At 36.5% G+C, this 12,590-nt stretch overlaps 1 protein-coding gene across 1 annotated transcript in view; it reads left to right on the forward strand.

Annotated features, from left to right (window-relative positions):
- The first annotated feature begins 451 nt into the window (after positions 1–451).
- Positions 452–12,590, forward strand: part of LOC149797046 (protein meiotic P26-like) — an 80,229-nt gene continuing 68,090 nt past the window's right edge. The window contains exons 1-2 of the mRNA XM_089961716.1: positions 452–561; positions 11,172–11,661. Of these exons, the coding sequence (XP_089817842.1) occupies positions 11,227–11,661 (435 nt within the window). The 5' untranslated portion in view covers positions 452–561; positions 11,172–11,226. The remainder of the gene's footprint in view (positions 562–11,171; positions 11,662–12,590) is intronic.

A 12,590-nucleotide genomic window follows, 5' to 3' on the forward strand; every position in this document is an offset into this window, starting at 1 on the left:
AGATATTCCCATACTTGAAAACTATGCATGGTGAAGGATGCGGGAGGTCGTGGGTTCGATCCTCGGCCGAGTCATACCAAAGACTTACAAAAATGGTACTAACAGCTGCTTCGCTTCGCGCTCAGCATTAAGAGGTTAGTGTTAGGACTGGTCGGCCCGGTGTCAGGATAATGTGACTGGGTGGGACATCATGCTACATGTCTGCGGCATGATGCCGCAGTGCTAGACATCACTATAAACTGCCACATTGCAGACATCGTAGCGATATGACTGGAAAATTATTAAAGCTACGTTAAAAATCCAAATCACATCACATCACATCACATGCATGGTGAAAATACTGTCAAAACTGCAGGAGCCGAGTTTGCCCTTAATTCTATTTTCCCGCCATATATTGAGCGCGCATGTGCGGTCAAAACCTCGTGTGGGAAAGATATTAGTAGCAGCACATTAACATGGCGCGAAGTCGTCTGGATGCGTGGCATTTATAGTCCGGTTGACTTGAAAATAAGAGTATACTTTGGTGATATCATAGCATTGAGAATACTTAAAGCATTCCAGGTTAGTTTTGACGTAATGTTTATGCTAAAAGGAGGATATTTGTTCTGCACTAGTGTGTTTTTTGCAGGACATGTTATGACCTTAATTTCGCGTATCCACGAGTCTCGTTCTGCGTTCTTTGGCCAGGCTTACTACGTTGTACGTTTCCAGATGCGTTGCATGCAGCAAATGTTAGACGCAAGTGTTTATTTATTTTTTGTTTTTTTGTTTTACATGATCAGTATTCTTGCCTTTTCCAAACTTTGTGTTTTTCTGTATGATATAGCAGGCGAGACTATGCATGCAAGTAAAATCGAGAATTTTACCCTGGAGACGGGAAAGGGGTGGATCTTGTCTTGCAGGAATTATCTCTCGTGCATATGCAGTGCTGCGCACGTGAACATTTGAAACTATGTCGACGGCAGAGAAAACTTGAAAGCTATTTTCTAGTAGTCTGGCGATCAATAAATCTGTTTTGAACATTTGAAGGAAGCAGTCCACCAACCTAGTCGTCGCCATTGGAAATTTTTTTCTTCCTTATCGTGCATATGGAAAATATACACGTTTACAGTTGGTTTTGCGTCTGGACGATGAATGAACCACAAAACATTGCAAGTCATACATTGATAAATATTACATGATAATTTCATTTTTCGTTGTATTTTGTCTAGCAGCAAATTGAGTTGGTTTCATTTTGTTTTAGCAGTTTATATTTGCAAAGTTCAAGGACATTAGCAGATTAGAAAGGGAGATAAGCATGATCTGATAACCAATTTAATTTAATTTAGCTTCTCAGAAAAGTAGCAACCGGCATGGCAAATTGTCAGCTGTTTTTCTTTCTGTCATGTTAAGGTTTACTTGTACTAGTTTATATGATGATGTGGGTAAAGACAATTGTAATGAATTTGCAGGTAACGAGGAAGTTAATTCATTTGTGGATTTGCTGACTTTAATAGAACTATCTACAGTATATTGCCATATTCATTCTTATCAGTAATTACAACAAGGGAATAAAAGTTATTTTAAGAAGATTGCAAAAGAAATGTTTAAAATGTACAATTGCAAGACTTTTTAAGCCAGTCAAATTTCAATAGAACTTTTCATGAGAGATGAACCCTGTTGCAGACACCCAAAAAAAATGTAGTTGGGGCGGTCTTGCATAATTGATTTGTGTAAGATGACAGGTATTCAGCAGAGCTTGAGGAAAAGCACCAACACTATTTTACATGCACTTTTTTATTTATGCATAATTCTTAAAATATTGTATTTTCTGTGGTTAATTTTCTACTGCAATAAAGATGTGCATCTATTGTAAAAAAAATTAACATATGCTTGAAGCACAAGTTTATTTGTATTGATATATAAATTGCAAAATGGTAGTGTTTGTTTCCCCTGTTCATAATTTAGCTTGACATGTCCATATCATCAGATTTGAACATAAAGCTACTTAACTCGATGTAAATTAACCATTTTTGGTCAGACTTTACACATGCACATACAGGCACGCTCACTGGTCTTTTATTAAATGCAGATATAGATACTGGGAAATGGAGGGCATAATTGAAATAAGAGAACACGTTTCTTGCTTCATGTCCACTTCTCTTGGTTAAGCTCTCACTTCTCCCTGTTCTGTCCACAAAAGAAGTCACTTCTCTAAAATTAAAGTTTAGCATGACCCCAGTATCATTAAAGTTGAAATGGCATTTATTGAGGATCACAAGTACATGTATTATCCTATGAATGTTTCCGAGTTACTCATTTTCCATTACAACTGTTAAACCACTATTTTGTGGTCTGCCAGTTTTCACTTCTTTCAGTTACAATAATTATTTTCCCCCATGCATTGAAATTTATCTAGTTAGGGTACTAGGTGTTAACATCACCAGAGCTCAGTTGTTGTTGGGTTTAATGCCATTTTCCAGCACACGATAGGCTATGCATGGCGGCCAGTATTAATGGTGGAGGAAGAACCGCCGACCCATGAGAAGCTACTGGCAAGCTTTCTCACATACCCACGTTAGCCGAATCCTATGCTCAGTTCTAAGACTAACAACAGATTATCTCCTCTAGAAGTAGAATCATTTACTTGGAGACAAAAATCACCTGCTTAATTCAAAGAAGACGCGCAGGGATTAAAACAATAAAGTGTGCAACACTATCATACCAACTTGACTAGACAACGTCTTAGTGGCTGGGATGTAATCACTGTTACATCGGGAACACAAACACACCCCCAACAAACATCACAAACTTAACACTATCAATAGAATCCCTGAAATGATTTTCAGTCTCATGTTAATAGACAAAGACCTTATTCACCACCAGGAAATAAGGATTAACATTAACCCTTTACCTCAGAGCATAGTGACAAAGTGCAGCACGCTATAAATAGAACACGTTACCTAGTCGACCGCATACGCATAGCCTGCCTGCGAACTGTTAAGCAATGTAGTGTGTTATGTTTAACAGCAATTTCAACCATTTTACATTATTGGTACACATCTATTATAGGTGGAACAATTTAAGAGTAAAGTCCGATTGTTGTAGCTGTGTAATTATTCATCACGGAAGCATTTATGTGCTTTAAAATCTGGAGAGGACTCATTAAATGTCAAGTCTGTGAGGCCGTGTGACCAACCGTAGCTGCCATTTCTCGTACAGTAAAACCTGTTACGAGAGACCGCCCCTTCTGCCAACCAAAAGCAGTCTCTCAGGACAGGTGGTCTCTTATAAGAGGTGTGTGAAAATGGACTGGTTTTCAGGGTCAATAGTTAGCATTGTTGAAAAATAAATAATACCCATACTCACTGTACATGTATCATATCCTTTATTCATAAATCTTGTTAAATATTGCATGCATTCCTCTCAAAATATCTTTATATAATAAAGATATACATCTATCAAACGAACATCATCTTTCACCACTAGGGACCTGTCAGGGTCCTCTGTAAAAGAGTCCTGTTTCATCAGCATTAAAAATATCACATAGGTTATACCCTTCTGTGATGGTCAGTAGTCTTTTTTTTTTCCAGTCATCAACTGTCTATAAATTCACATCAGCTGATTCTCCACTGAGCACACTTGCTGTGATATTGTATCTATTTTTGAAGCTCTCCAGCCATCTGTTTGATGCAGCAGAGTCATCATAATTCAGATCTGCTGAGACAATTATTGCCTTTTCGTTCAGATCTCTGTAAACTGTCCGTTGTGCCGTGGCATATTTCCTATGTGCTTGTGCACCTTTCTGCCATTTGTTTCTAATGGACTCCTTGTCTTTGATTACATTTTGAACTTGCCTTTTACCGGCGCTTAGGCTGACTGCTATTTTGCGAGCAGTCTCCCCTTTTTCATTTCTTTCAATGACATTAATCCTTCCAGTGTTAAAATTTTTCTTTTTTTCAGCGGAGGTTCTGCCATTGTTATTAGGGTTGACGTTATAAAGACTATCGATTTTGATCAGGTTTTGGGGAAATGTGGAATAAATATATATTATGTACCAATGAATGAAACCAAAAGACATAATTAACTCAAGAAACAATATATTTATTCTGAGACGAAGTTTAAATCAACAGCGTTAATAGCTCGATAAACAAAGCACCCTGCACCCAGGTAAACAGATGGTGGCTTGGTGAAACACTAACAAAAGAAATAAAAAATAATTTTAAAAAAATCCGGAAATGATTCTCACTTACTAGTATTAAAGACAATGAGCTCATTTACCCTCCAGGCATTATGGATTAACTGGAAAGACAAATGATGTACTCAAACCTACACTGAAGCCCTTTCAAACGATTTCTCACTGGGACATAATGACTACCGGCGTTTTGTGAGTTTTCATAAAGATAAAGAAAAAATGTGAACCTCTAAATTGCGTATATCCATCATTACTCCCTTTGATGTTACTCTTACTGGCTATTCACATGACTTCGGCACTACAATGGCGGTTAGTGACATGTACTTTAGTCTGGTTTACTGCAGTTTACAAAGGACACCGTATGCTAGAGTTGTAAATTTCACAAAACTGGTACTGTAGCAAGACAAATTCTTTTTAAATACTTTATAGAGCAATCTTTACTATTTATGCAGTCTCTGTTACAAAGGATTAAATGATGGTTAGAGGTGTTTATCTCGATATATCGTTGTTCAACTATAGTGTTATTTAATGTGCACTTTGTTTGCATACTACATTTATCCCGAGCTGTAGTGTTTACAAAGGATTAAGTTAAGGTCATTGGTGACAATCTGTTTTTTTTTGGGATGCGGTCGTTCATAGCAGTGTCAAAATGCATATTTTGCCAAGAAATCGTGGTCGCTGGTCGCGTTCAGCAGGTGGTCGTTCATAACAGAACTTTTATATAGTAAAATCGATCCGTACATTACGATTGCGGTCGGAAATGACAGGTGGTCGCTCATAGCAGAGGTCGCTTGTGACAGGTTTTACTGTACTTGAAATTTACAGGTTTTTCATCTCTGTCTACATCACTAACTCATCTGAATTTGATAATTTATAAAAACTAATTGCTGCCTACATTAATATCAGAGCCTGTACCTAGGTTATTGAATCTTTCATAGTTGTGATTCTAATCGTGAAAACTTCGTAAGTATTGAATGAAATCTGCGACTGCCATTTTGGAGAGTGGAGATTACGACCCAGTTACTTTAAATAGCAGATCTCGACCAGTACATAAACAGTGACCACGTGATCTGACGTAATTGTCATTCGCAGAAATGAATGTAGTATCTAATAAGGGGTTTTCCCCGAAGGCGTCGCTACGAAAACCTGCTTAAAATGGCTGATGTTTACAGCCGATGTCAAAAGGCGCTTCCATGTGACTTTGTAGAGTCATCAAAAGGCGCTTCGATGCGACTTTTGTAGAGGCGTCCAAAGATGGTTGCATGAGGTAAAGGGTTAAGGCAAACAATATCTGTGACCACTACCTTAACTTTTGTACTACATTGGCAAAATTGTGACATGCATTAGCTGGAATTAAATCCACTCTAATTAAAAAGGTGAGTGGTACCTCTCAAAGCAGTCATTATCCACACACAAATGTACTTTGCATTGTTTGGACCCTATGATAACTTCACGTCTCCTACCTTCCCTAACACACATCTTGCATCTCCCATGTTTTGGGAACCGTCATGGCCATTGCCTTAAACCTTCAGTATCTGATCCATTTTCTAAGAATGATCCATTAAACTCTTTAACCCTTTACCTCATACAGGCGTCTTTGGACGCCTCTACTCCATTCGCATGGAAGCGCCTTTTGACGCCTCTGCAAGATTCGCATAGAAGCGCCTTTTGACGCCTGCTGTAAACAACAGCCATTTTTTGAGCTAGTTTTCGTAGCGCCACCTTCGGGGAAAACCCCCTTATTACATACTACATTCATTTCTGCGAATGACAATTACATCAGATTACGTGGTTGCTATTCATGCACTGGTCGATATCTGCTATTTAAAGTAACTGGGTCGTAATCTCCACTCTCCAAAATGGCAGCCGCGGATTTCATTCAGTACGTACGAAGTTTTCACGAGTAGAATCACAACCACGAAAGATTCAGTAACTAAGGTAAAGGCTCTGATATTTATGTAAGCAGCAATTAGTTTTTATTGATTATCAAATTCAGATGACTTAGTGATGTAGACGCAGATGAAACACATGTAAATTTCGAGTATGGGAAATGGCAGCTACGGTCGGTCACGCGGCCTCACGGACATGACGGTGAACGAGTTCTCTCAAGATTTTGAAGCACATAGAATATTCTTCCGTGAAAAATAAGTACACAGCTATAACAATCGGACTTTACTCTTCAATTTTTCCATATGTAATAGATGTCTACCTAAAACGTAAAATGGTTAAAACTGCTGTTAAACGTAACACCACTACATTGCTTAACAATTCACAGGCATGCCTATGCGGATGCGGTCTGCTAGGTAACAGGTGTTCTATTTATAGCGTGCTGCACTTTGTCACTATGCTGTATGAGGTAAAGGGTTAATATTGCTTGCACTGAACCCTTTAAAGTGGTTCATCTGAATCCATCTTTGTTTATCTCAACTACATGTGTTTCATAAAGTGCAGAAAACCTCTTACAATGTGTCTAAATTTGACCTCTCAGCTCTCACACATGTATCAAAATGTTGAGTAACAGTCCACATTGGTTATGATAATCAAAAATATGTAAACTTCTATACTTTCAACAAATCGTTTATTTAACATAGCAGTCACGTCTGCATAGATGCGACACGGGTTTTGAATACTACTGAATTTTACGCACATAAGCAACACTGGCATAGTCACGAATTTGGCGTGAATTTCACAACTTTTTCATTAATTCTGATTCACGAAGCAAGCCAAAAATTCACGAATTCTCAATTGTTTTACATCTTTAATAAAATGACCGATTTCCCGTTAAGCGCTATTCATGATATTCGCAGTTGCCAAAATGGTCTGGTACTGCTGGTCACAATATTAGTAGATCTACAGCTGATTAGTACAGTTGGCCCAGTAGCTAACATTTTAGCCTATTTTAATCTATATGTATAAGAGTAGATTTACAAATGCTATCGAGAGAAACTGGGGCCTAACAGAAATTTTGCTTCTCGCATGCGTCACCAACACTGATTTGAGTTACCGTTCAGCATCGCATGTAAGATCTTGAAAATGTCTTCACCACCAAGGAAAAAGAATTGTATTGCTCAAAAAGTGAAGTTTAATTTGGAATATATCAAAAATTGGACATGCATTCTGCCATTAAACATGCTTTTTGCACTCAATGTGCCATCGCAGAGACGATGTGAGGAAGCACATTGGTTGCAAAAAAAAACGCGCAGAAGTTGGGAAAATTAAGAATTTAAAGATTTCATCTTGGCGGAAGACCTGCAAGCTACAGTATCATGTCTTGATAAATAAATATTTCTGCATATATGTAGTGTTTTAGTTTTATATTGCGATCTTGATATAGTGTAGTATTGACGGTCAGAGTGGATGGAGTTATCATCATGGTATTTTTCACTAATTCATGTCCAAATTCACGACTTTTTATCCCAATTTTCACTAATTGTGAGCCCAGAAGGTTCGCAGCTTTGGGTAGTAAACGAGGCTTATCTTCACTGCATATATGGGCGACGCTTACATGCGGTAGTCATAACTGAAGGGTTAAGAGAACTATTTTGTATTAAACCTGATGTATAAGTTGCATATTTCTGAAATAACAGTGAATGTTAACCTATCTTCAAGATCATTATAAAGCAATTTAAGGAAGTTAATTAAGGTTTGAATTTCGTCATTAAACAATATTGTAGTGTAGTATTTTGCATTCGTTGTTTTCTCATATAACCTGTATACAAAATGTTAGCGAAAATAAGTCTTGGAAATCTCTGTTTGTAGCCTTCGAAAGTTTGGGAAAAGTCTTTGAATTTATCATTCAGAGTTCAGTATGAACCCAGGGAAGATACGAATGCGGTCATGTGAAATGGGGGAAAAAAATTCCAAGAATTACGTGCAGTTTAGAGATAGAAACAAGCCATTCAGCTGCATGAGGTTTGGAACTGAAGTTTTTGCAAATGTACTAGTGATAAATAAGGTCTTTGTGTACTATGATGTTCACCTTCACTGCATGTTTTGAATACCAAACTTTTAAATGTTTTTCATCTTTACAATAGCAGTTTATGATACTTTATTAAACCGTATGGATACTGGTCACTTAAAAATTTACTACTTTACTGAGACTGTCTTGTCATGGTTGTCAAGTGTGTATATATCAAGAAATGGTTTTATCCCCAGTGATTATAAATTCAAGTTTGGGGACTAGTTTAACTCATTACAAGCAGACATGTACAGCGTATCCCCTAAGGGTATAAAATTAGGAGTTAAAAAAAATATTGGTGTCAGAATTGGGGGTCAAATAAAAAATGGGGGCTTCAAAAATGTACTGACAAATTTATATCTGACCCATACTTTTTCAGCTTGAAATGGGATATTGTGACTTGCACAACATTCTCTCTCATTCTCTCTAAACATACAAATAAACCAACATGCACAAGTAACAAACAAATGCATTGTCCATTCAAAGAATTTTATTAGTCCATTTTTCTTTTAAAGTCGTACTTTTAAGTCTCCTTATATTCTTTCTGAAGCAATATTATAGACCAACACATTATATATAAGTCAATACAAAAAGTCAAATAAATCTTTTTAACCAAATGGCAGTTAATTTACTGCCTGTCATAAAATATGTACTATCTTCGGTTTCATTGTACTTCATCCTAGAACACGTTTATCCAAAAATCAAGGAGGCTAATGAGTCATCTTCTTTCTAATAAGTTACACTTGAACTTTAAGATCTTTATTTTATTGCAGCAAAGTTAACAACCAACAAAATCTGCAATGACCCCCTGACTTTGCAATCCAAATAATGCATTTGTCTTGGCAAGTTTACTGATATCTTTGTTGTGAAAGAATTTCTTGCGTTATAATTTGTTATCCACATATCTTGTGGAAAACGAGGACAGATTTTTTTAATATTCTTAAACCCTGTCGTGAAAGGATTATTCACTTTTGCAATCACTTGATCAGAAGTCGCACCAGTAATCCTAATGGATGTGCCATATTCCAGTCAAGGGAATTATTTCCTCCACTTTTCATTAAATTTCGATGGAAATCGTGTGAGAGCTCACGAGAGATAGGGAAGTTACTCCATAATAACATTGCCTATGCTAGTCTATGCCGATGCTCCAAGTAAACAAGATGCCATTCCTCATCCAAAGCATTGGTTATTAAATAAATCTTGATCACATTATGCGAATCCTTTGCATATAAAAAAACACTGCAACAAAACATGTGCATCAATTTTCTTTTGTGTACGTCCCTTGCGCACAAATGTGCATAAAGGGAAAACACTGAATGCAGATTTTTCAGAAAATTCAATCATTAATTGTATGGTAGTATATAATTTTGAAGATCTTTTTGTCAAAAGTGAAATCGGCCTGTTTGTAGTTAGGTCATTAACTAAAGCATCTTTGTTTACCTGTATTTACGTTTGAAAAATCTTGTTATTTTGGGGGTTTTTTTTGGCACATATTTATCCAATGTTTAAACTTTTTTCTTTATAAGATAAGGTTTTAAATGCGTTGCATTGCTTTCTTTATACTGTGATCAGAAATGTTTACTTTGTTTAACATGCATATTGGTCTTGATCTGCAGTTGACTGTTCTGATTTCTATAAAATTTAAGGTTTGAAATGAAACAAAACTAATATGTTCATGTTATTGTTTACTCTTAACACTTTACAACATAAGCTTCCCAGCAAAGTTGCGATTTTTGTTCCGTTAATTGTAGGTGACCTTACATGCCAATTTATATGAACGTACAGAAATCAAACTTTTTTCCTATTTTATGATAACATTTTGTGGTTTAATGCATGGTTATATATCAGGCTGATGATTTGATTTTAAAAAATTCATGTTTTATAAGCTAAAATGTTCTTCTGTTCCATTCCATATTGGTTATATGTGAATCTTGAAAAAAGTAAGTTTCTTCCTGGAAATAGCCTGGAAACTTGTCATTTAGAAAGCTACGGTTATGGTCAGTTCTCATCCTGACACACACACACCAGAACTGCCAACTCATGATTTTGCCATAAGTCTTATGAAAATTATCTTTGAAATATGATCTTACTGCATACAGGGAAAAAAAAACGGGAAAATGCATGTTGTCGAAAAATCGGATAATTGGCTCATCCATGTTTTATTTGGATCCTGGCTTCATCTTAGAAATAGTGAAATTAGTCAGGGAACCAGACAAACTTTACAGCAGTACCCCCTTATGCTTTAGATTGCACCTGTTCATGAGAAGCATCTGCATGATGAAACTGTTGATTATATAATTTTTAAAAATGGCATCCAGAATGCGATGCATAAGACAGAAGGGGAAATAAGCATATAGAAAAGTGTTCATAATCAACACAGAAGAATAAAAAAGTATTCATATTCTTGTGAATAAAAGCTGGAAAGGACACAATTACGTTTATTGGTCATCATGTGCCAATTTGAGTATGTCTCGTGGTGTGAGATAGGATTGCTTTCGTTATGTGCATTGGTAAAGAATATCCAAGAATTATGTTAAGATGAGAGATATCAGCAAGTGATTGAGTTGCATAGGGTTGGGAACTTAAGTTTGTGCAACTGTACTAGTGGTTAGTGATGTCTACACATACTTTACAAACTTCTCAGTTGAACATAATGTTTATAGTTGATGCATCAAACTTTTCAAGTTTTCCAGCTTTACAATAGCAGTTACTGATATTTTGTTATACCTTACTGAAAACTGGTCAGTCTTACTGAAGAATATCGGCTGCTTTACTGAGACGGACTCATCATTGTTGGCAGGTCTGACATGCACACACACATCCTTGGTATCTTGCAAGTCGAGTGTATTCCTTTGAGCCTATATATTGTCGAGCTGTTTGCTCTTTGCAAGTCATCCATGTTCTCATGCTTCAGTTAGTTTTCTGGCTTTAGGGGAATAGAAATGGCTGTCCCCATTGTGCAATTAAGATGCTATAATTAGGTGAAGATCCACAAAATCTTTTTTAAAGCAAGGTTTTTGTCTATTTTCTTTTTTGCAGAATAATTTATTCTTCAAAAGCAGATAAAAATAATTGATAGAAATTACAAGCAGCAATGTCAAGTGAGGAATTGCAGGAAGGATTTGAATCTGACGGTTCATCTCCCTCTCACAAGGAAGAGCACACATGCAGTCAGTGTGAAGAAAAGCTCAAGAATGCAAAGGTTATGACTTGCCTTCATGTCTTCTGTCAAACGTGTGTGGAAAAAATGGTGGTACAGAAAGATCTAGGCAGAGAAAAGGTCTCAGTTATTGAATGTCCGATCTGTAAACAGGAGACAAAAGTGCCCTCTGAAGGGGTTGAGGCACTCACGACTGAGTATGTGGTGGTTGACCTTGTGGAAATGTCAGCAATTGAGGACATGCAAATCATTTGTACCAGCTGCAAGGCTAAAGAAAAGGCAGTTGCTCGTTGCAGTGACTGTGCCAATTTCCTTTGTCCAAACTGCGTCACTGCTCATCAGTTCATGAGATGCTTTGAAAATCACAAGGTTTGTTAAATATAGTAAATTTTTTGTTTTCATTTATGCTTATGTCTTGGACATTTATTTCAACAAGCAAAACATTGTAGCGTTACTTAACAGGGTTTTAACACCACCAGGAAATCAGAAGAAAAGTAATGAGGTATAATAGTTTGTGATCTTGGGAAGTCCTTAAATTGTTCATATAATTGTGAGCTTTGTGAATGTTTTTGGAGCAAAATACTAATGCTTATATTCCGCCATTTCTCATTGGATCTGTAAATTTGACATTATTTTATTACTTATTATTTGGTAGTTGGCAATGAGTACACATTAACCATTATCATCAGCAATAAACCTTTGGCCACCTCATTTTACCTTTATGAACTCTACTATCAAAAAGTGCTGAATATGTAGAAATCTTTCAACAGTTTGGGTAGTTTTCAGTGCAGAATAACAGTCTAGGTGACCTTGACATTTATTGCATAAAATACACAGTGCTTGGATTACATTGAAAGTTTACACTGACTAGATGTGAACAGGGCTATGAAAAACAACTCATTCTCTTGGCTGTGCAAAGGAAAATTTGACTACTTACTGATCCCTGGACTGAGTTGATGCAGATTTGCACCTTGAGAATGTGTCTTTTTCCTACAAGTTTTGAAGGTCAGAATGGCTCGACAGCTATGTTATTAATTACTTCTACCTATTTTGACTACTTGTCAATCCAGAACATCTTGGAAATGAAATTTTGCTTTTTACACAGCACTTGACTTGATACTAAAATATGAGTATGTTAAGATTGAAGATGTCAGGTTGACAGCCATCTTAGTAACTAGATGTCCTGTGCTCATTGCATTTTGGTTGGAATATGAGTAGTGTTGTGACAAGTATCAGGTGTTGACTGGATTTTTTAAAAGAAAAGTTCTGTTCCTTTTATAGAAAAGTGCTTAAATTTC

Source organism: Sinohyriopsis cumingii, chromosome 6, assembly GCF_028554795.1.
Source record: "Sinohyriopsis cumingii isolate HCF-2022 chromosome 6, ASM2855479v2, whole genome shotgun sequence".
Lineage (NCBI taxonomy): Eukaryota > Metazoa > Mollusca > Bivalvia > Unionida > Unionidae > Sinohyriopsis > Sinohyriopsis cumingii.